We start from the raw sequence: 22,435 nt of genomic DNA on the forward strand, positions 1-22,435 counted from the left end.
CTCTCAGTTAGATATGGTTTAGCGGCTCAATAAAAATATACTCTCTAGGCCATCAAAGTATAATAGGAATAAGGGATACATCGAGAAATGTGGGGGGGGACTTTCACAAAAGAAAAAAATACACAACCTAGACTTGTGTTTACAAAAGCCTTCATTTGGTCACACTTGTGCTGTTGTAGAACGGCAGAAATAAATGCTTTTTTTGTGTAGTCGAGTGGAAGAGAAAAAAACTGGTAGGAAAAAGAGGGTGTTAGTGCTGATGTAAATAAACAGGTTTTAGCTTCTGGCCCGCGCCTACAGACACAACTAAAGCGGTATTCTTAAGAACGCTCATGCGTAAGAAAGCATTCTCAAGTTTCCGAGAAGCCGAGAAAACATTCCAGACGGTGTGGCTCAAAATCACTACTAGAGAAATCACAGATAAACACCCTTGAGCCCTGGTGAATTGATGTGAGACCCTTCCTAAACTCCAGGAAAATGTCTTCGCATTCCCCAGGTTTTCGTGGTAAACGAAAAACGGTCGAATCGCGAGATCGAGATACTCTTTGTCTAGCTTCAAGCAAACGACCCCGTTTGTCTGTAATCCTTCTCGACTTACGACCAAAGGATTCCGTTCGTTCAAAAAATGGGAAGAAGAAATCTCATAGATGGATGATAAGGGAAGCCAAACGAAATCCTAACGCGACAGTGGTTGACTTATCGCGTCGTGATCTTTGTTTTCAGGATATAATTAGCGTTTGCAGAGAAACCCGTCATGTCCAGCGTATTTTGCTAAGGGATATCACATTTCACCTTGAGAGCAAAATGCGCACGCTACGAGAAGTAACAGAAATTTGTGCCTCCCTCTCCGAAATTGATGTAACAGGATGCGCAAAAAAGACCAGACAGCTTTTGCTTGGTGAAATGAAAAATCTAGAGGCCGAAGAGAGATATTTGAATCGCATGGGAGTTTATCTAAGAGATGATATCGCAGACAACCGAGGCCTTGACAGTGTATTCACACCAAATTTCTTCTGCAATGCGTCTTTCATCAAAAACTTAGTGACGAGTGGTAAACTCTTTGCAGACACTAGTTGCGAAGGCTGGTCCCTGTTGCACACGGCCTGTCTAGTAGGGGACCTTTCATTGGCTAAATGGCTTATTGACAAAGATGGCCGGTGTGAGTTTGAGAGGGCGAACCCTTTTGCCTCTTTGGAGCCACTCCTGTGTTTTGAATATCACACTGGGGATATAGAAGAATGTGCTAAAATCTTTGGATTTACATTTAAGGAACTAAATAAAAGTAATGCAGACACTCTTTTGATATGGGCGTTGGGGACGCCAAACCCACCTAGGATTTCAGGCTCCAGAGATTTTCATAGCAAAAAATGTGATCCAGTTTATCGAATTAAGACCTTGCTGAAACTTATACCATTTGTAAATCCATTGCCATTACTGGAAGAGCTTCTTCTCAACCTAGAAAAAGGCACTGCATTTTGTTGTAATGAATCCAAGCTTGCCAAAGTTGTGGCTGTGCTTCTTGAGAAGTGCAAAGAAATGAATGCTTTGAGTGGCTTTGAATGGGTCATTATAAAGGATGAGATGACCATGCCCTGTGTTACCCTTGCACTAAACCATCCTCAGATCTTAAAGACTTTGATAAAGTACGGAGCCAAGATTGATGCTGTTGATGAAAATGGGGAGACTGCTTTGTATCACATTAGTAGCAAAGTCACCATGGGGCATCAAGAAACAGTTTGTCGCATTCTTCTTGATGCTGGAGCTTCTGTGCATGCTAAAAACAGGCAAGGAAAAACCCCTCTGACAAGTGTGATCAAAGGTTATTTTGAAAGTGAGAAATGGTATGGTAATATTTTCAATGAGAATGTTTTCTTTGGAATTGTTGTGAAATTAATATCAGCTGGTGCAGACATTCGGCATTTGGCAGACAGTGCAGGGTCAATAATCCATTTGGCTGTTCAGTCATTTCTTGAAGGTTCCAAGAATGAGATGTCCTTGCGAATAATAAAGAAGCTGCTGGCTCTTGAGATGGTACAAGCAAAAGTGCCAATTTCTTGCAGAGATAATCAAGGGGATACTGTATTGCATACATGGGCCAGCAGAAGATGCAATTCCATTGATGCCTCTAAAGCCTTGTTAGTTAATGAGCTCGGGGAGTTCCTTATCACTGCTGGGTGCTCAATAGATGCAGCAAATGATGATAGTTGCACAGCCTTGCACATTGCTGTCCATCAAAGGTTAACTTCACAGGTTGAACTTTTACTAAAGCATAATGCAAGTGTTTCAGCCTTGAACAAATGTGGCCAAACACCTTTGCATACTGCATGCTCTAGTTATCAGAATGGTTCAAAAGAAATGATCAGCATAATAGAAATGCTGATTAAAGAGGGATCTGATCTTCATGTCAAAGACAGCAAAGGTAATTCTTCTAGGGATCTTCTTAATGGTCATCGAGAGCTTCGACCAGTCTTGCAAAGACCGTTACCTCACTCAGCAAAATGGCAACAAAAATCCCAGAAGCATGTAGATAAACTTTTAGAAGTCTGTCGACACACAAACTCCAGAGTCATCCAGTCTTTCTATTACCATCCTGAGCCAATAGGTACTGGCGGTTTTGGTTGTGTGTTTGCTGGCCTAGATCTGAAAGATGGAAGAGAAGTTGCCATTAAACGGATTAAAAGATTGAGACTACTTCCACAGTTTCATCGTGAAATTGAGAACCTTGTTCGCTTGTCAGAATCGCCCAGAATTATGAAGTACTTTACCTGCGTTGAGGATAAGGACTTTCTCTTCATTGTACTGGAGCTCATGGAAGGGTCTTTGAATGAGCTCCTGGACTTGAGAGAGTCAGAACTAGGTACAGATGCATTGTTGACACTTTCAAAAGACTTGGTGGATGGTCTACATTACTTGCATGGAAAAAGCATCCTCCATCGAGACTTGAAACCAAACAACCTGCTATACCACTTTCAAGATGAAACCCCACGCTTGAAGATAGCAGACTTTGGTCTTAGTAAAGATACCACTTCTGCCAGTCAGTCAAGTACAGTTATAGGCACCAATGTTGGATGCAAAGTTTGGATGGCACCTGAGGTATCTAGAGCACCCTCCAAACACAGCCAGAAATCTGATGTTTTTTCATGTGGCCTTGTGTTACATTACATCATGTCTAAAGGTAAACATCCATTTGCCAAGGAGAGTCAGACACAAGAAAATGCAAGGATATGGGAGATCTCAACTGCATCTTCTATAGTTAATGATATCAAGTCATTACATAGCAGTTTGGGACCAGAAGCAAAGGACATTGTTATTCAAGCCCTTGCTAGAGACCCAGAAGATCGGCCAAGCGCATCTAATATGATTGGTCATCCAGTGTTTTGGAGTGAAGATAAGAAGCTGAGGTATATTGCTGCCTTTTATAATGGTTATGACAAAAGAGATTCTGTGCGGAGAAAAATTAAGAGGGAACTAGGCACTGTACCAAGATGGGATTTAAAGTTAACAGAACAGACCAAGAAAATGATAAAAGAACGCAAGTACGACTTTTTTTCTTGCATGGAACTGTTGCGATTTATTCGTAATGGCTATCAACATTTTCTGAAAGAGCTGTTTGGATGTAAACTTCTGCAGTCATACCCAGAGCTTCTGATTGAACTGTACAATTTCATCAAAAGACACGATTTGCAAAGCAATCCGTACATTGAGCAAGTGGAAAAGGGATAAGTTTGTCTCATGATTTTTGGATGAGTCCTTCCCCTTAAGTTGAAAATTGTTAACATTGAGCTACCAATGTGCATAATATCGCACATAATATTGAAAAATCTACTTTTTGTTTGTACTAAAAAAGACAGTAATTGTTGTGTAGCAACCTTGCCCCCACAATTGTCTGGGGTAGGGGCTGGGGCAAGGGTAAGTCATTGCTAATTTTTACTAAGAAGGGGAAGAGATTTCTTTTCTTATGTTCTTTGTAAAATCCATATTTTTCTTGTGGCAACTGCCATCTCTCCCCTTGCTAGTTTTGATGTTTGAAACTAATTAGATATTCACTGTCTTTATTTCAAATTAGTGGATATTCTATCTGGGGAAGCAGTTTAAGTTTTAATCTTGGGCAGAGCCAACTACATGCTGATCCTTTTTGTCACCTTTCATTAGGAGATCCCAAATGGAAGTGTGTAGGTCGGGAAGGGGGGCATTTTTAGGGCAAGTTTAAGAAATACACACATAAACTACGGCTTCAAGAAAATAAAAAAGTTACATTTTTTAGGCTGTTTCCATGCTATAATTTGCACACGATAAAATTTTCAATGAGGTTTCTTATACTTAAAGATACTACCATATGTTGTCTGTATGTAATATTTCTTGATGCCATGTTGCATCAATGTTATGTATGTGTATATCAATTTAAAATAGAAGTTGCAATATAACCACAGTAAACGACCACAAATCTGTTCTAGCAATTTATTTTTATAGTTTATATGAAACATTACATTTGTTGATATAATATATTATTAGCTAACGAATGAAGTCTTGTTACAAAGTATGGAAGGAAAGAGGGTTTCTTTTCAATATTCAATAGAATTTTGTAACTTCATGTTTGGGAATTTATTAATGCCCTGGTATCCACACCTTGGGATACTCAGAAAAATATACCCTAAAAAGTACTTTTTGTTGAGGATTTAGTATTTTATCAAAGTGAAATAGGCTATATGAACTTGCTTTCCATAGCATTTGCTATGAATCCACGATAAGCTGGATCAAGGGTAGATTCTTTTGGTTTCCAACTGACCCTTTTCCGACTCCCAAAGGGCGGAAAACACTTCCACATAAAGTAGGGCCCAATTATGCTACTATCGAGGAGTCTCACCTTTATTATCAAGAAGCTAACTACCCTGTTGAATATATCAATAGAATTGCACAATAAAAGCATTAAACTATGACTAATATCGTAAGATGATGAAAAGCTCTCATTGGGGGAGGGGGTAGATCATTCATATTTAGTCAAATGACACCAACACTCTATCGTCATTCCGCATGTTTGGTAGTCTAAAAGTTATAACCTTTTATCAGCAAAAAGGGCCGGGTCGAATGCCAAAAAATGGCCAGACCAGACGAAGTTTTTTGCCTAACCACAGGCTCACCAACCTCTCTTCAGTCTCCAGTCAATCCCAGTAACTAGCCTGAATTTTTTCACGACTTAACACCTCTTGTAATTGTCCTATAATCGTCTTATATTCTAGAATAAAGGCAGGCCCGTAGCCAGGATTTTGAGCGGGGGGGGGGGGGGGGGGGGGGGGGTTTGTTTAACTATAAAGTGGACCATTTCCTCTTAGGTATGTTGTCCTACTCGCAGTGGTACTCAATTTTCCTTCATCAAAGCGGACCTTCCAGTCAAGTGGGATTGTTCTTCCGAACCCCCAGAACCCCCCCCCCCCCCCCCCCCCCGGCAACTGGCCTGAAAGGCCACAATAAACTCTTATTGCTTTGTGATGTGCATTTATTCAGAATAAGCCATATTTCTAATGTTTAAGCAGTTGAGGGATTCCACGTTACTTGATTTCCTCAACTGCTCAAACGTCAGAAATACCGCTTATTCTTAATAAATACACACAACTACAAAGCAATGAGAGTTTATTGTGACCTGTATTCTAGGATATAAGGCAATTATAGGACAATTACAGGAGGGGATCAATTATGAAAATATTCAAGTTGTTACTGGGTTCGACTGAGAGGTTGGAAGCTTGTGCCTAAACAAGCAGACCTACTAATGTGATTTGACTAAAACAATGATTTCTCTTGCCCTCGTATTCTCTGAGTCAATAGGCTGCACCCTTTCAGATTCTAGGAATGTTTGTTAAATACTTCTACATTAATAGATATAACCTCTGCTGCTTATTGAAATTAAATCTATGTAACTAGCATTTAGCAGTTGAATAGGAAATTCATTTTATAAAATACAATTAAAAGGATCCACTGGTTTACCCATGTGAGTCATTTACACTATTTTGTTTCTTTGAGCACAGGGTTTAGTCACATTTTCATCCAATTTTCTAATAGCAGTGCCATCACTTGCCTTTGAGCATTTAACAGCTACTCCAAAAGGATTTACATGGACAAATCACGGAACAACCAATAAAATTAAAGTCTATTTAAAAGAATCCCTTCTTTTTGTCTTTCTTCTTGTCCTTTTCTTTAACTATTCCATCTATTGACCTGTAAAAAAATTATAGCATAATATTGAGTTATTTAATGTAAATACCTATAGTATTCCTTAATTAAAGCAATAAACTGTCAGCTCACAAACATCAATGTGGAGAAAGAGTGAAGAAGTGGAGAGAGAAGGAAGAAGCAAGTGTAGAGAGGGAAGGAGCAAGTGGAGAAAGAGAGGGAAGGAGCAAGTGGAGAAAGAGAAGGAAGGAGCAAGTGGAGAAAGAGAGGGAAGGAGCAAGTAGAGAAAGAGAGGGAAGGAACAAGTAGAGAAAGAGAGGGAAGGAGCAAGTGGAGAAAGAGAGGGAAGGAGCAAGTAGAGAAAGAGAAGCAAGGAGCAAGTGGAGAAAGAGAGGGAAGGAGCAAGTGGAGAAAGAGAGGGAAGGAGAAAGAGAGGGAAGGAAAAAGAGAGGGAAGGAGCAAGTGGAGAAAGAGAGGGAAGGAGCAAGTAGAGAAAGTGAGGGAAGGTTCAAGTGGAGAAAGAGAGGGAAGGAGAAAGAGGGAAGGAGCAAGTAGAGAAAGAGAGGGAAGGAACAAGTAGAGAAAGAAGGAAGGAGCAAGTGGAGAAAGAGAGGGAAGGAGCAAGTGGAGAAAGAGAGGGAAGGAGCAAGTGGGGAAAGAGAAGGAAGGAGCAAGTGGAGAAAGAGAGGGAAGGAACAAGTAGAGAAAGAGAGGGAAGGAGCAAGTGGAGAAAGAGAGAGAAGGAGAAAGAGAGGAAAGGAGAAAGAGAGGAAAGGAGAAAGAGAGGAAAGGAGAAAGAGAGGGAAGGAGCAAGTGGAGAAAGAGATGGAAGGAGCAAGTGGAGAAAGAGAAAGAAGGAGCAAGTGGAGAAAAAGAGGGAAGGAGCAAGGGGAGAAAGAGAGGGAAGGAGCAAGTGGAGAAAGAGAGGGAAGGAGAAAGAGGGAAGGAGCAAGTAGAGAAAGAGAGGGAAGGAACAAGGGGAGAAAGAGAGGGAAGAAGCAAGTGGAGAAAGAGAATGAAGGAGCAAGTGGAGAAAGAGAGGGAAGGAGCAAGTGGAGAAAGAGAAAGAAGGAGCAAATGGAGAAAGAGAGGGAAGGAGCAAGTGGAGAGAGGGAAGGAGCAAGCGGAGGAAGAAAGGGAAGGAGCAAGTGGAGAGAGGGAAGGAAGGAGCAAGTGGGGAAAGAAAGGGAAGGAGCAAGTGGAGAAAAAGAAGGAAGGAGCAAGTGGAGAAAGAGAGGGAAGGAACAAGTAGAGAAAGAGAGGGAAGGAGCAAGTGGAGAAAGAGAGGGAAGGAGAAAGAGAGAAAAGGAGCAAGCGGAGAAAGAGAGGGAAGGAGCAAGTGGAGAAAGAGAGGGAAGGAGCAAGGGGAGAAAGAGAGGGAAGGAGCAAGTGGAGAAAGAGAGGGGAGGAGCAAGTGGAGAAAGAGAGGGAAAAAGCAAGTGGAGAAAGAGAGGGAAGGAGCAAGTGGAGAAAGAGAAAGAAGGAGCAAGTGGAGAAAGAGAGGGAAGGAGCAAGTGGAGAAAGAGAAAGAAGGAGCAAGTGGAGAAAGAGAGGGAAGGAGCAAGTGGAGAAAGAGAGGGAAGGAGCAAGTGGAGAAAGAGAGGGAAAAAGCAAGTGGAGAAAGAGAGGGAAGGAGCAAGTGGAGAAAGAGAGGGAAAAAGCAAGTGGAGAAAGAGAGGGAAGGAGCAAGTGGAGAGAGGGGAGGAAGGAGCAAGTGGAGAAAGAGAGGGAAGGAGCAAGTCGAGAAAGAGAAGGAAGGAGGAAGTGGAGAAAGAGAAAGAAGGAGCAAGTGGAGAAAGAGAGGGAAGGAGCAAGTGGAGAAAGAGAAAGAAGGAGCAAGTGGAGAAAAAGAGGGAAGGAGCAAGGGGAGAAAGAGAGGGAGGGGGGAAGAGGTGGAAGAGAGGGAAGGAGCAAGTGGAGAAAGAGAGGTAAGGAGCAAGTGGAGAAAGAGAAAGAAGGAGCAAGTGGAGAAAGAGAGGGAAGAAGCAAGTGGAGAGAGGGAAGGAGCAAGCGGAGGAAGAGAGGGAAGGAGCAAGCAGAGAAAGAGAGGGAAGGAGCAAGTGGAGGAAGAGAGGGAAGGAGCAAGTGGAGGAAGAGAGGGAAGGAGCAAGGGGAGAAAGAGAGGGAAGGAGCAAGTGGAGAAAGAGAGGGAAGGAGCAAGGGGAGAAAGAGAGGGAAGGAGCAAGTGGAGAAAGAGAGGGAAGGAGCAAGTGGAGAAAGAGAGGGAAAAAGCAAGTGGAGAAAGAGAGGGAAGGAGCAAGTGGAGAAAGAGAAAGAAGGAGCAAGTGGAGAAAGAGAGGGAAGGAGCAAGTGGAGAAAGAGAAAGAAGGAGCAAGTGGAGAAAAAGAGGGAAGGAGCAAGTGGGGAAAGAGAAAGAAGGAGCAAGTGGAGAAAGAGAGGGGAGGAGCAAGTGGAGAAAGAGAGGTAAGGAGCAAGTGGAGAAAGAGAAAGAAGGAGCAAGTGGAGAAAGAGAGGGAAGAAGCAAGTGGAGAGAGGGAAGGAGCAAGCGGAGGAAGAGTGGGAAGGAGCAAGCAGAGAAAGAGAGGGAAGGAGCAAGTGGAGGAAGAGAGGGAAGGAGCAAGTGGAGGAAGAGAGGGAAGGAGCAAGTGGAGAAAGAGAAGGAAAGAGCAAGTGGAGAAAGAGAGGGAGGGGGGAAGAGGTGGAAGAGAGGGAAGGAGCAAGTGGAGAAAGAAAGGGAAAGAGCAAGTGGAGAAAGAGAGGGAGGAAGAGGTGGAAGAGATGACAGCATTTGTCAAAAAAAGATTCCTGACTTGCCAAATACAGTATATCTCGAAACAAAGAAAAGTCTAGAATCCCTTGTGACTTGTTAAACTAAAAAATTCAGGCCACGATGTGAAAGTTATGTTTCTAAAGCAGTGCATTGTATATACATAGCATGGGAAGTATTTCTTGTCATACGTGAAGGTAGTAATAAATAATATTTTTGAAGCCACAAAGAAGTATTTTACAGATACTTGATGTCTTAAAATCTTAATGGAGAGTGATTTCTTTATATTGGTTTATTAAACCTTAAACTTGTTGAAATTTTAATGAGTTTCAAGGCAAAGGATTTTTGGGTTTAATTTAGCATTTTTTAAGGTATCAGAGCTGTATTCAAGTAAAGTCTTTGGTTTGCCTCATGCTACATTCCAGTGACATGTTTACAAATGTTATGGCAATCAGGTTTAATTTTATATGACGATGATTACCTCCTGGGGTGTTATTGTGTGGTTTAAAAGTGGCTTTTAAAACCTGGTAGGCCACACAGGGCCCCCTGCAACGCTTTTTGTGGTGACTGAAGCTGGGCTCTGATGGATAAAGCAGTTAGTGTCAGTGGACAGATAAGAGACGACAAACAGAGAGATAGCGAACTGATGGACAGACCGTAAGACACATGGATAAGAGAACGGTCAGATACTCGAGTAGGCTACAACGAGCATATCACAAATTCTTCTTAGTTCACTGAAGGGCACAAAAAAAGAACATTGAATAATTTACTTTATTTTTTTGGCTTTCCCATGAATTAACAAAAATGTTTTGTATCATTGAAGTTTCTCCTCAGCCACATGCATTCACAAAAAGTGTTACAAGCTACGTCACGAAAAGTTGAAGGAAGACAGACAAAACAGCCATGCACTAAGTTTAAACAGCGTCCTTTCTACCTATTGTAGAACACATGCATTCAAATATAAACAAATGGTAAATACAAAGCCACTGCATGCCATGAGTAGTCTTATTGACGGTTAATCACACTTACATAATTATTGTATAAAGAGCATTAGATAAAAACAACATGGTTATTGAGACTAAGAACAATGACTAGAGTTTCTAGTCCTTTTTTAGCAAAAACATGCAAGTTTGTTATCATGCCTATATTGCCATGCACTTAAGTTCTGTGTGAAGATTCTTAAATTAAAAAAAAGTGGCAAAATAGAAGGAGCTTTAAAAAAAAAGCTCATACAAGCACGGTAGATGCCTCATCAATGAGTGTTAATACACAACACTTCTATTTCCAAAAGATTTGAAGTTCATGTGAATGTTATAAACACATTCTTAGATAGTAGACCAGAAAGCATGATTACAAGATTGTGTTGGAAGCCTGAGTTATCCATGAAGAAGGGAAGAATCTCGGATTTGTATAATACGCTTTAAAGTAAAGTCTTCACTGGTTTAGAGGTGGGAAGTGTACTATAGTACTGCATATGGGTTAGAATTTCATGAAAGGGAGAAATACTGAATAACTGTGATGGTAGTTCCATTGGAGAGCAAGTGAAGCAAAGTATAAGTATTTATGGGAATAAGAATAGCCAGCACGGAAGGAAAGCATGTTTCATGTTTCAGACTTAAAATGCAACAGAAAATGAGTATCAGTGGTGGGTGATTGAGAACAAGTAATTCTCAAATGCAAAGTAAGATCAAATGGTTTAGATTTTCTTTATATTTGCATTATACAGTATTTGTTTATATTTACAGCAAAGTAGAGAGAGAGAGAGAGTATAAACTGTAAGACATGGAGAGAAAATATGTGAAAGAGAAAGTGATTGAAATTAAGTGATTTCCGAATGCGAGTAAGATCAAATGGTTAAGTTAGATCTTTGTTTTGATTTGTTAGGCTTTAAGTTAATACTAACCCTGCCTTACGGTCAGAGTTGCACCTCAGTAGATTTCTGTTAGAAGAGAAACAAAATTGAGGACTATTTAACAGATACCAATTTAAGTTCAAAGAATCATTGACAATGTCCCTTGTTCAACACTGAAAAGTTAACAGTTATTTGATATTTTTCCATTATCAATGAAATTTAACTGGGAAAAATATGCTTGGTTTATGAAGCATATTTAAATTCACAGGAAAGCGCATTGTTAGCAATATTATGACAGCAAAACAAAGTTAACTAAATATATATGTTTAGTTTTATTTTTAATGTAAAACAACAGCACTTTTATTTTATTTGAGCATGATGAACAGGATAGAGAAAGAATACAGACGACATGCATTGAGTGAAAAACATGAATAACTCAAACAACAAAATACGTAATTCAATTGCAAGGCACAAACATTCAGTAAAGTACATTGTAACGCTTGGCCTATACAATTTAGGCTGAAATGCAATGCAAAGCAAAAAGAGATAATCAATTGTACAATTTTTGTTAACACACAAAATATTAGAAACTACAACTCACCAGAGTTTTGGCAAAGACAATCCTTTGAAAAAGTTAAAAGAATTGCCAAACATGCTATTGTATATAGTTTGTGTTTTGTATGTTAAGTGTTTGAGCAGACCTTCTAGTCAAGTGTGGTGGTTTTTTACCAGACTCCTGACCCATCCCCGCTCCTTCCCCACCCCCCACCCCTTGTTCAGGCCAGCATAATAAGTAAAATAACTGAGGGCTTGAATGCTCTCATTATCAAGGACTGAAAAAGGTGCATGGGGCTTGTAAAATGTGCACTACATCCTAGTGTTTCTTACTTGAGCGATTTGCTTGACGAGTCCGACCTCTCCAGCTTTTTGTCTGCTAGTCTTTGGTCCTCATATTCCTTCTTCTCCTTTTCAAACTTTTTTCTCTTCTCCTCCAGTTCTTTGAGCTGTTGTTCAAGCTGATTTGTCATCTGTTCGTGTTTCTTCCCAAGCTTCAGATAGGGAAATAAAACGATAATTAATTATAAAAAGATGAAGGGATTCAAATATACATACCGGTAGTAACAGTATTTTTTGGCAACTTCTTCAATATGTGAGTAGCCAAAAAAAACCTCTCACCTCTGCTTCAGAGTCTTTAAGTTTCTTCTTTTTCTCTTTGACTTTGATATCAAACACCTGTTCCATTTCTTGTTCCATCTTTTTCAGTTTCTTCTCATGATCATCTTTTTCTGCCTCCAGCTGCTCAAGCGGGCTCTTGGACAGGGAAACACTAAAAAGAGAAAGAGGGATGATGAAAATGTGCAATGGGTAACCTGAGTATCAGGCTCTCCTATGTTTCTATTGCGCTGGCGAGAAACAAGACAAGGGCCTGATACAAATACTCTACAAATCGCACCTTCTCATGCCGGATTCTGGCATGGCTCCTGATTGGTAAAAGAAACAAAGGGCACTGGAATGGGACTTGCTGATTGGTTCAGCTATATATAGTACCCTAACCCGTCAACTGCTTGTTCTCAGAGTAATGGCAGACTCCAAAAGTGCTTTTGGCCTTGCGTTAGCAGAATCAGAGAAATCGTTTTTTATAACATTTAAAAAATATATTTTACCATTTCTCATTTTCTTCGGAAAAATTCCGCCTGATACTCAGGTTAGATGTTCAAATGTCTTCCCCATTGCGTGTATTTATTTCTCAATGGTATCGTTTTTCGAAGCAAAGATCTACTAGTTACTAATATATCAAAGGCGCTGGATGTCATAGAAGCTGATTACTAAGGACAGCATTAGTAGTAGCTATCAAATTTTTAGACAGACCAGGCGCAGAATATTCGAAAAAATTTGTCTGTGAGAGCACGAAGAATGCTTGGGATTGTTTGGGGCACTTCCCGTGAGTTGTTGATTGAGTGAGCTTATCAAATAATGGCATTTGTGTTCAACTGTTCAAGCAGCGGTTTGTCTTTTTAGACGAAAAAGCCTGTAGTAAATTGGTGATATGAATATCCTTTAGAAAATTAGTGATGTGTGGATCTGCAGTCATATACTTAAATCGTAAATCTCCTGAGCAGTGAACTATCTTTGCGTTTCAAATCATTGAGCATAAAGTTACCTTCACCGGGGTTTGTCGTTACTAAAATTATTACCCTTGCATATAACAACAATGTAGTTTTGTTTTACATAAATGCTGTTATAATTTGATTTGGGCATTTGATTGTGCCACCACACGAATCATTGGAAAATTGACAGCCGACATATTTTGACAGTGGCCTGAGGGGCGGCAGGTGTCACGTCTAGTATTTGTGTCAGGTGTACTTTTATTTTTCCTTCCAACTTTTGAAAAATAAAATCTCCTGATACTCAGGCTATGTAATGGGTTTCTTGGAAACACTAAACAGAGATAGAAGGATAATGAAAACCTACAACAGGGTTCTTGGACAGGGAAACACTAAACAGAGATAGAAGGATAATGAAAACCTACAACAGGGTTCTTGGACAGGGAAACACTAAACAGAGATAGAGGGAAGATGGGAATGTGTTTTAGGGTTCTTGGACAGGGAGACACTACAGTATAACAGAGAAAGAGGGATGGTGAAAACTTTAAATACTGAAACACTTTACAGATAAATGAGCCAAATAGGCAGTGTGTAATAGTCAGCTCCTGCATTGTGATCACCTCACTTACTACAAGTACTCACTATTGCGAACACCAACTCATTTTCCAGTAAAACTTCCTACATCATTACACTGCAACAGCTGACATGAAAAACTGGGGGACACAGTCATGCCTCTCCTGGTCCTCCCCCTCCCTTCTATGGCTGCTACGGCAGTGAATTTCTCACCTAATGCCTTTTCTCTTCCTATACTGTAAACCACTAGTGGAAACAAAAGGAGACTTACTGGGATGGTGAAGAGGATGGGGAGCCCACAGTCATGGAAGCAAGTTTGTCGCAGCGATAATTCTCATAATGAGCATCGTTTGTGACATCCTTCAGGTCTTGCATATGCGTCCTTTAAAGTGCAGAAGAAAAAGCTTTATCCCTAATATATGGGATAATCTAAAAAAAAAAACAGCAAACATGCATCTCGACATTTACCTGATTAGCATGTTCCGTAATGCTACAAAATCACAATGCTCAACATTTTCCACTGAAATAAAACAAACATAGAATTATCCAGACTGTTCAATACCACCCAAGGAGATACCCAGACCTTTGTATTGTGTATTAATTTGTTCCTAAAATATCGTTTTTGTAGATAGTACCTTCGACAACTCCCCAAGGGTAGACGCGAGCTCTGACTCTCTTGCCATTCACCTCTAAGACTGTGTTGCTACCAACAACAGCAAATGGAACTTTATCCTAAGAGGAAAAGATAGTAACATAACATATAAAAAAATAAATAAATAAATAAATAAAGCCAGTAATTGAATTACCAAAATTTTTTATCCAGACACTGTTATATAGATTGTGTTTAGGATATGAATTGTTTTCAACTGTTGTATGGTTCCCAAGCATTGACTCAGATTGTTAAATGGCAAAACTCAAATAAAAAAAAATAGGATTGCCAACTACTGCACTCAGTATTTTTCTCTAAGTTCTTGCAATTACTTTACCGTAGCATGACACTTTTAATGGACTTTTCTGGGCTAGTGACATCATACAGTACCGCTCACGAACATAGGGACACTGTTCGCGAAACTTTCGTGAAATTCGTGAACAACGTTCGCGAAATTCGCGAACATATAGACTGCAAAATAAACTGTTTGACGAACGGTAACGTGTGATCCAGGGCTAAATAACAGCTAGAAAAGCGAGAAGCCATTTATTTGACAAAGACTTGTATTAGACAGTGAATTAGTTTGGGGAATGAATGCTGATCGCTTGATATTCCTTGAAGATTTTCGAATGTGTGTTAACTGCTAGCGAATACTTTGAAAAGCGAGAAGCCATTTATTTGACAAAGCAAAGACTTGTACTAAACAAGGGAGAATTAGTTTGAGGAGGAAATGCCGAGCGCTTGATATTCTTCGAAGATTTTTAAAATGTGTGAAAACTGCTAGCGAAGACTTAATAACAGCGGGAAGCCATTTATTTGACAAAGACATGTAATAAACACATGAGAATTACTTTGAGAAAGAAATGCCGATCACTTGATATTCTTCGAAGATTTTGGAATGTGCGTTAACTGCTAGCGAATACTTTTGAACACTGGGTAGCCATTTATTTGACAAAGACGTACTAAACACAGGAGAATTAGTTTGAGGAAGAAATGCCGATCCCTTGATATTCTTCTAAGATTTTCGAATGTTTTAAAACTGCTAGCGAAGACTTTTGAACAGTGGGAAGCCATTATTTGATAAAGCAAAGACTTGTACTAAACACGGGAGAATTAGTTTGAGGAGGGAATGCCGATCGCTTGATATTATTCCAAGATTTTAGAATGTGTGAAAATTGCTAGCGAATACTTTTGAACACTGAGAAGCCATTTATTTGACAAAGACTTGTATTAGACACGGGAGAATTAGTTTGAGGAAGGAATTTCGATCGCTTGATATTTTTCGAAGATTTTGTAAACCTGCATGTATTTTAAGTGAGTATCAGTAAGTCTTCGGTTACACGTTACGAGTTCCCGTTTGTTAAACGGTTTGTCCCGGCCTGTTCGCGAACACTGTGTTCGCGAACATCAGCTGGTCGCGAACATTGTTCGTGAACAATTTCGTGAACATATGTCCACATGTTCGAGAGCGGTACTGTACATGCATTTTTTAGTTGAAAAATATTTTAGGTACTCATGCCTATTATCGGCCACTTTAGGTTTACGCTAAAATATCTCTGTACAAAACAAATTCATTCCCCATAATTTGCAACAAAGATTCTTTTACTATTCGACATAAGTATTCTACAAAAACATTTTTATAATTGACAATTTTTATTTGCTTGTGTGAAGCTGGCACAAAGTGAAAAATTTTTATGTGGCAACTTTAGCTGTTCAAAAGCTAGCAGGCTTGCTTTTTCTCAGCAAATAAAAACTGACACATGAAAACTTGCCTGTGTATATGTCAAAAAATAAAAATGTTGTTGGCAAAATAGTTAGGGCTGGCACATAGTTGCTGCTGGCACATAAAATTTTGCATACTGCAAATTATTGGCTGGCCTATCTACATGGTCAATTATAGTGCAACTAAAAATTGTCAACTAATAATTCCGCCCATTATGGACTTTGGAGGAACTTACTCTCATATTAACGGCATCTAGTTCAGCATCTTCTTCTCCCCCTAGATCTGGAAACTCATAAATACTGATATTGTTCTCCTTTATCTCTTGTAGAATCTGAGTCCAAAAAGAAAAATATTTCAGAATAACCATAAAATGTCTGGTATAACTAGAAAGACTACATGTGGCTAAAGAAAACCTAGTTGGTCTGGGAAGGCACAGTGTAAACATGCTATAAATCAACACAAAAAAGTTGTCACCTTTGTAAAACAGAGTATATGCACTGAAGTTTCAAGCATTAGCCCTTCGCCAGAGCAAAAAAGGTCTAGCAGTTCTCAGGGGCCTAGGTAAGGGGTATACAGATGGTCTACTCAGAAAATAGGCAAGTTTGAATTTTCTGAAAGAGTGAGAGTGCTGTACGAGTAAGAGAGGGGGTCTAGAGGTTCCCCTCAGAATTTTTTTTTTTAATTTACCCATGATATGGTTTAATTTTAGACTTCCTAACCTATGACGGCCACACAATTCCAATAATTATATTCAGAGCATGTAGCTTTTTTTTCGCTCATTGGTTTCTAAGCTACTGTATAGCAGCTCTGGCAAATTTTGGAAAATTTTGTTGACAGCGTGAGAAATGTGTATCTTGCATGAGAGCATGACATGATATTTAAATGTGTGAGTCTCACGCTAAGTGTGAGAGCTAAGCGTGAGACTTGATAGGTCTGCCATACAGTAGGAGGAAATATACAGGATAAAATAAGGTCCATGAATGTGACCCCGCCCAAAATCAAACCCTGCTATAAAAAAAAACAGTGTACCCAGTGTAAGAAGAAAAGGAGCTTGGGGTGTGTCCTTCATCTTAATGCTGTCAGATGCTTCACTTTTTCCAGCTATTGTATAACCAAGACCATTGTATTTTATATGACTGTGATGGTGTACACTACCTGTTTTTTAAATCTTGTACATTCTTCTGTAGTCAAAGTATCAGCTTTTGATATGACTGGAACAATGTTCACCTACAGTATAAAACAGTAAAAAGAACTATGGATTTGTACTCAAAATACAAACTAACTGGGATAAATTAATATGAACCAGCTTTCTGTGGGTGACTAAAATGGATCAGATACAGACAGAAAAATGTTTTCTGAGTTCATTTCACATCAAATAGGGCAGAGTATTTTTAGGTACACCAAACAGCAAACTTAATTTGAAATGCGACTTCCTAAATTTTAATAAACTTTTTTGTAAAGTATCATTAAAATTTGCAGCTTATATCACAGTATGTATAAAGAAGCAAAGATGATTTGGCAAAGCTCACTGAATAAGACAAAACCTTGAAGGTATGCATTTTGACCTCAAAGTGTTAGTGTTTTGAATAGAGAAAATCAGTCCAGGATGCAAGAAATTGATAGCTGTTGTAAGAAATGGGCAAGGTTTTTTGGTGTTCCATTTGTTAGGAATCATACAGAACCTTATTGTGTAACTTTTTCATGAACTCGATGTCCAGTGGCTTTAGTGAGTGCCCGGTAGGCGAGATAAAGTACAAGCAGCAATGAACTCGATTATCAGGGAAGGGACTTCTTTGAACTCTTGACTCTGCATTTAGGTGTTCTTCAAACTTGCTGTCAATATATTTGATGACTGGTTTCCAACTGAAATATTACACACAAAATATAATTAACAGTTAGATAATATTTTTACAGTACTGTCTTTTTTAACAAGAATCAATAAATGGAAAGCCTTTTTTAATAAGTAATCACCTTTATTATAGAATGGTATTTCCCATTTTAGATCGATACTTTGTCCAATGCAAAGCTTTTTTGTTAGCTCCAAAAGGTAGCCAAAGTCTTTGCATAACGCACAGTATTGCATTGTATTAGAAAGTGATTTCTAGTGTTACTTAACTTTCCATGATATCATAAATTACTTTGCATAATAAACATCCCCTAAAAATACCCCAAAAGGAATACACATTGGATAAATGTGGAGTATCCTTTATACCTAGAATTACCTACCAGTCTGTATTATCGACAGCGTCACCAAAGCCAGGTGTATCTACCACAGTGAGTCTCAGACGCACACCTCCCTCTTTCAGCTCAACAGTGCATGGTTTCACCTATAGAGGGAACACTTAAGTGTTGAGACTTGTCTGATATTATTCATACCCTCATAGGTAAAAACGTTCTCTGAGCCAAATAAACAAACAAACTTGTTCCCATACACACAACATAACAGTATCCTGACTGATACTGAAAGAAGAAAAAAAGTTGGGTTGTAGAAGTTTTAATATTTCTCTTAAAAGCCGTAAAAATACTTCAAAATGGCTCTTTTTACCGTATGAATAGTGGCGAAAACAATGTGATCTCTTAAAAGATAAACAATACACTTCAATAAGCAAATTTTTTTTAGTTATCTAGATCATCTATTATAAACACAAAAAGCATAATAATGTTAAATTATAATAATAACTCATTACCTCTACAGTTTTATTCAGTTTCTCCTTGATGCTAGGATATGATGAAGGGGTGTAGAGGTCAGTCAAAAAAAGAGAGTTGAGCAGTGTAGACTTGCCAAGACCAGACTCCCCTGACACAAAATAAACAGCTCGTCAGTGAACTTGTGTTCGTTAAACAGGTACAACTAGTAAAACAAAGCTGTTGCACCAGGCTGATAACAGGGTTGTCCCATAGGAATTTGTCTCCTGGTCGGCAAGGAAAAAGAGCAGGAAAAGCTAATTGTGAAGTGAAGAACCAGCCATAATTAAACTGGCTATTACCTATTTCCCAGCCAAAAAAAATTGTCTGCAACTGACTCTTAGGGACAAGCCAGCACATAGACAGCTCTCTCTGTCAAATGTTGTATCGTACATACATACATATTCCATTACTGAAATGTTAATACAAACTAACAACTTATTTTGAGAGGACTACCATTATAGCATTATAATTTATTTGAAGTATTTAAAATCTCTTATATTTCTGCTGCTGAAATACTCAAGGTTCTCACAGTAATTTCTTATCTGACATCACTTTCAAACTGGAGGTTTTGTGTCCATGGTAATTACAAAAGTAGTGCAGTGCACTACTGTGTAAAAGTTAATAAAAGGAACACTAATTGTATGAATCTGCTTTGCCCAGAATAGGTCATAACAAATAGTTACATGCAGTTTCCCATGCATAAATGCATTGCAGGAATACTTTACTTGGTGAAGAGGAATAAAGACAATAAAAAGTATAGGAATAGAATAACTTTTCAAATCTGTTCTCTAATTAATTGGACAAATTAGTTATTTTTTCATTAGTTATTCCAATTAATTCATTTACCAGAAACACTACTTTTACATTTCAACATACACAGCCTTAGGCATATGTAGATGCCTGCATTGTTGTAATTTTCATAGCCTTATAATAGTAAATAATGTTTTCATTGTCAAAAATAGACAGAACTGAACTAAGCTGATTATAAGCATGGGTTAATGGCGACAAATAAGTATTAATAAAAAAATAATAATAGCTTCCTTTAATAAGTCAGTCATATTTTGGATATGAACATATATGCCTTCTGGTTATCAGCTTTCATTTATCACACAATGCAAAGTAACTTGTTTATTGTTTATACCTAATGTGATTTAACCCATATAAGTTTTGAAAGTTATCAATTACAGTTTGAAGCCATCAAAAAGTGTATCACTATTATTGAACTGATAAAATATATGGAATTGTACAGAATGAATTTCCAAAAGTAGCACAGTTAATCCTGTATTAGCATGTCAATTAATCCAAAACCACACAAGACATCAACAGCATTATACAGGCATGGGTCATGTTTAAACATAACAGATGTCTTTTGACTGAAGAAATGTTGTCTTATCACACCTCACAGGATGAGTTGTGGCTTTTGTATCAGACAAAGCAGCATAGATACTTGTTTCCTTAACAAGGAAGCATGCGACATTTTTGGAAAAGAGAAATTTAATTTAATGGATTATATGTGACTTGCAAATCCGGTTAACAAGATTACCAATACAATAATTCCAATCACCTTAAATTCCCTATGACATCCTCAAAAAATATTTGAACAATAAACCATTTTAGTGCTACTGAAGACAAATTGTCAAATTCATCAAATCTTTTCTTTTAAAGTGACTATGCATAATGTAAAAGAATATTAGTAGGCGATGCTATAAACACTTTTCATTTCCGAAATACCAATAGTATTGGGTTAACCAGATGTTTATAAAGAAAACGGACCACCTGCAAACAAACCATGCTTTCATTCAGAAAGCTTTACAACCCAAAACATGCAAACCCACACATAATAATTATATCCTTCGAGCCTTCCTATCCGCATATTCGTTTTTAAATGTTATTTCTACTAATAATTTAATGAGGAATAATATTTTGATGATTAAATCCCTCAATGGTTGCTAGGTTCTTGGGTGACTTTTCGAGTACTTGTATTTCATCGGATAAAAACGAATAGTTTATCACCACTAAATTGCTATGCTGCATGGCAATAGAATAACGACTTATCAAAATTCAGTTTCGTATCGCAACAGCATTGTGACCGCAATAAGACATTTCACTGCTTATCGCGATCACGCATATTACTACATCTTTCAATTATGGCAGAATCATACACAAAGCCTATTTCAAACCTAACCCTACACTCTAAAATGAAAAAAAAAAAATCCATAAAAGACATCATTACATCTATATGTTACCTCTAAAAAATTTATAGAAAAAGCTTGTGATTTTGATTTTGTATAAAGTAAGTTTATAAAAAATGTAATTTGTCACGTCAAAAAACTAGAGTGTTTTGTTTGACATGACTCTCGAAACATAACCAATTTGTACCGATTCACGATTCTTGCTGAGATTTCGAATATTGTGTTTGAAAAAGGCATGTTTTTGTGACTCGTAGATAATATAGAGCATCATTTCCCACGCTGAAAAAACCATTAAACCCAACTGTCAAATGAAAGTCCATTGAGTAGCAGTTTCACTTCCGATTCGATAATAAATTAGAACCACCGAGTTTCAAGTAGTTTGTCATGTATACGCTTCGGAATATAACCGTAGATTTTTAGAATCGTAGAAACAATAAGAATAAATCTCTGTATCTAGCTCTGCGCCATGCAATTCAATACTTATAAACAAGAATTGAGAAAGACAAGCAATGTTTGGACACAAACATTTGATGTTTCGTTTACAATTTGAGGTTTTGAATAGAGACACTTACCTACAACCATGACGGTGAATTCGAATCCCTTTTTCACACTCTTCCGAAATACTTGATTCGGTAAGTTGGCGAATCCAACGTAGCCCTCCATTCCTTTCACACTCTACAGAAACATATTGCTATGATGAGAGATGAGAAGCGATACAATGAGAGAGCTACAAGAATGAACACACATTTCAAAGAGAATGTAAATAATAATGTTGTATTTACCGCTTTTTTGGAAGAATTTTGGAGAGACGACATGATAGAGTGACGCGCCAGTATGCGGAGACAACGGGAGATACGGTTTTAGCAGATGAAGGAATCAAAACGCTATAAATTACTAATGAATAGAAGGCATGGCCGGGGTGTCAGAGAAGCTATGATGGGGGGTAAAGGATGTCAAACAGGCGCGATTTTCACGAGCGATTGCACAAGAAATTTAGGAGGGATACGCTTAAAATTACTTATGTAGATGTATCAATCATTTGTCTTTCCCGTGTTAAAAGCATTTGACTTACCCATGTTTAGAAGGCAAGTTTGGAGGAGATAATTCACACGATCGCGTACGAAACGCCTATCAACTCAGGCACAGACCGATTTACGCGCCTCGATAATGCGCATGCGTAGTGCGTGATCTCACTGACAACCGGAAGTGGATCGGCCACGGCGACTGAAAGGGAAAAACTTGGTTTCCTTTCAAATATTTCTCGCGAGAATCAAATTCTTAGCTTTTTACTCTTAAGGTTAACTTCCTGCTACCATTAGTAGACATTCGATGTAGTTTTGGGGGCTATTACAGAGAGGTTTTTCATTTTAGGGAGTGGCCCTTTCGAATCACCTGTTGAATTTTTCTTTGTTTTCCATTGCATCCTCCCCAGGTGTTTTCGGAAGAGCGTTCGCATAAATTTCTGTACACACAATTGAAAGATTACAAGGAAGCGCCCTTAACGAAGTCGAGAAAGTACTCACACGTAAAAATTTAAAGTTGTCGCGCAAAATATTTTCTCATTGTTTCATATTTTCTTCTGTTTCAATTTCAGTTTTGCGCTCATCTTGTAAACCTACTTATTTTGTCTCAAACTCTAGCTAGATAAAAACTCCTATTCAAATTTGTAATAAGCGAAGCCGCGTTAAAGTTTGGGTTGTTTAATTTCTGTAGTAATCTAAAATCATAAGCTGCCTTGAATATGTGATGCCAATCAAAGG

The 22,435-nt window shown here is 38.5% G+C and overlaps 3 protein-coding genes across 5 annotated transcripts; 2 read left to right on the top strand and 1 right to left on the bottom strand.

The window, feature by feature from the left end:
• Positions 1 to 321: 321 nt before the first annotated feature.
• On the top strand, positions 322 to 4,448 carry LOC5505875 (2-5A-dependent ribonuclease). Its single transcript, XM_001626584.3, has one exon. It carries the CDS (start codon positions 478 to 480, stop codon positions 3,721 to 3,723), a length of 3,246 nt encoding a protein of 1,081 aa, XP_001626634.3. The 5' UTR covers positions 322 to 477; the 3' UTR covers positions 3,724 to 4,448.
• Positions 4,445 to 21,901, bottom strand: LOC5505885 (septin-7). 3 transcript variants are annotated; one of them, XM_032374232.2, is made up of 16 exons: positions 21,748 to 21,901; positions 21,458 to 21,459; positions 21,248 to 21,350; positions 18,483 to 18,592; positions 18,022 to 18,122; positions 17,478 to 17,658; positions 16,951 to 17,022; positions 16,031 to 16,126; positions 14,059 to 14,155; positions 13,892 to 13,943; positions 13,695 to 13,805; positions 11,922 to 12,072; positions 11,634 to 11,794; positions 10,797 to 10,832; positions 9,375 to 9,473; positions 4,445 to 6,210 (listed from the first exon to the last, which is right to left on the bottom strand). In XM_032374232.2, exons 1-15 carry the CDS (start codon positions 21,749 to 21,751, stop codon positions 9,398 to 9,400), a joined length of 1,353 nt encoding a protein of 450 aa, XP_032230123.1. In that variant the 5' UTR covers positions 21,752 to 21,901; the 3' UTR covers positions 4,445 to 6,210; positions 9,375 to 9,397. The 3 variants fall into 3 exon arrangements, with proteins under 3 accessions (XP_032230123.1, XP_032230121.1, XP_032230124.1); XM_032374230.2 differs by lacking the exon at positions 21,748 to 21,901 and having other exon boundaries at positions 21,458 to 21,505; XM_032374233.2 differs by lacking the exons at positions 10,797 to 10,832; positions 21,748 to 21,901 and having other exon boundaries at positions 21,458 to 21,505.
• Positions 6,625 to 7,184, top strand: LOC125558944 (octapeptide-repeat protein T2-like; the record flags this gene model as incomplete). Its single annotated transcript, XM_048720470.1, is given in 2 exon segments — positions 6,625 to 6,716; positions 6,830 to 7,184. Coding segments are annotated over 2 exon segments (447 nt in total), but the record flags the coding sequence as incomplete, so codon positions are not given.
• Positions 21,902 to 22,435: the final 534 nt, after the last annotated feature.

This window comes from Nematostella vectensis, chromosome 13, assembly GCF_932526225.1.
Source record: "Nematostella vectensis chromosome 13, jaNemVect1.1, whole genome shotgun sequence".
NCBI classification, from domain to species: domain Eukaryota; kingdom Metazoa; phylum Cnidaria; class Anthozoa; order Actiniaria; family Edwardsiidae; genus Nematostella; species Nematostella vectensis.

Coding starts and splice junctions, on each gene's coding strand:
- LOC5505875 (XM_001626584.3), top strand. CDS start 478: ATGTCTTCGCATTCCCCAGGTTTTCGTGGTAAACGAAAAACGGTCGAA.
- LOC5505885 (XM_032374230.2), bottom strand. CDS start 21,490: ATGTCGTCTCTCCAAAATTCTTCCAAAAAAGCG. Junction 18,593..21,247: donor ATTCACCGTCATGGTTGTAG/GTAAGTGTCTCT, acceptor ATTTTGTGTCAG/GGGAGTCTGGTCTTGGCAAG. Junction 16,127..16,950: donor GTACAAGATTTAAAAAACAG/GTAGTGTACACC, acceptor TTTTGGACTCAG/ATTCTACAAGAGATAAAGGA.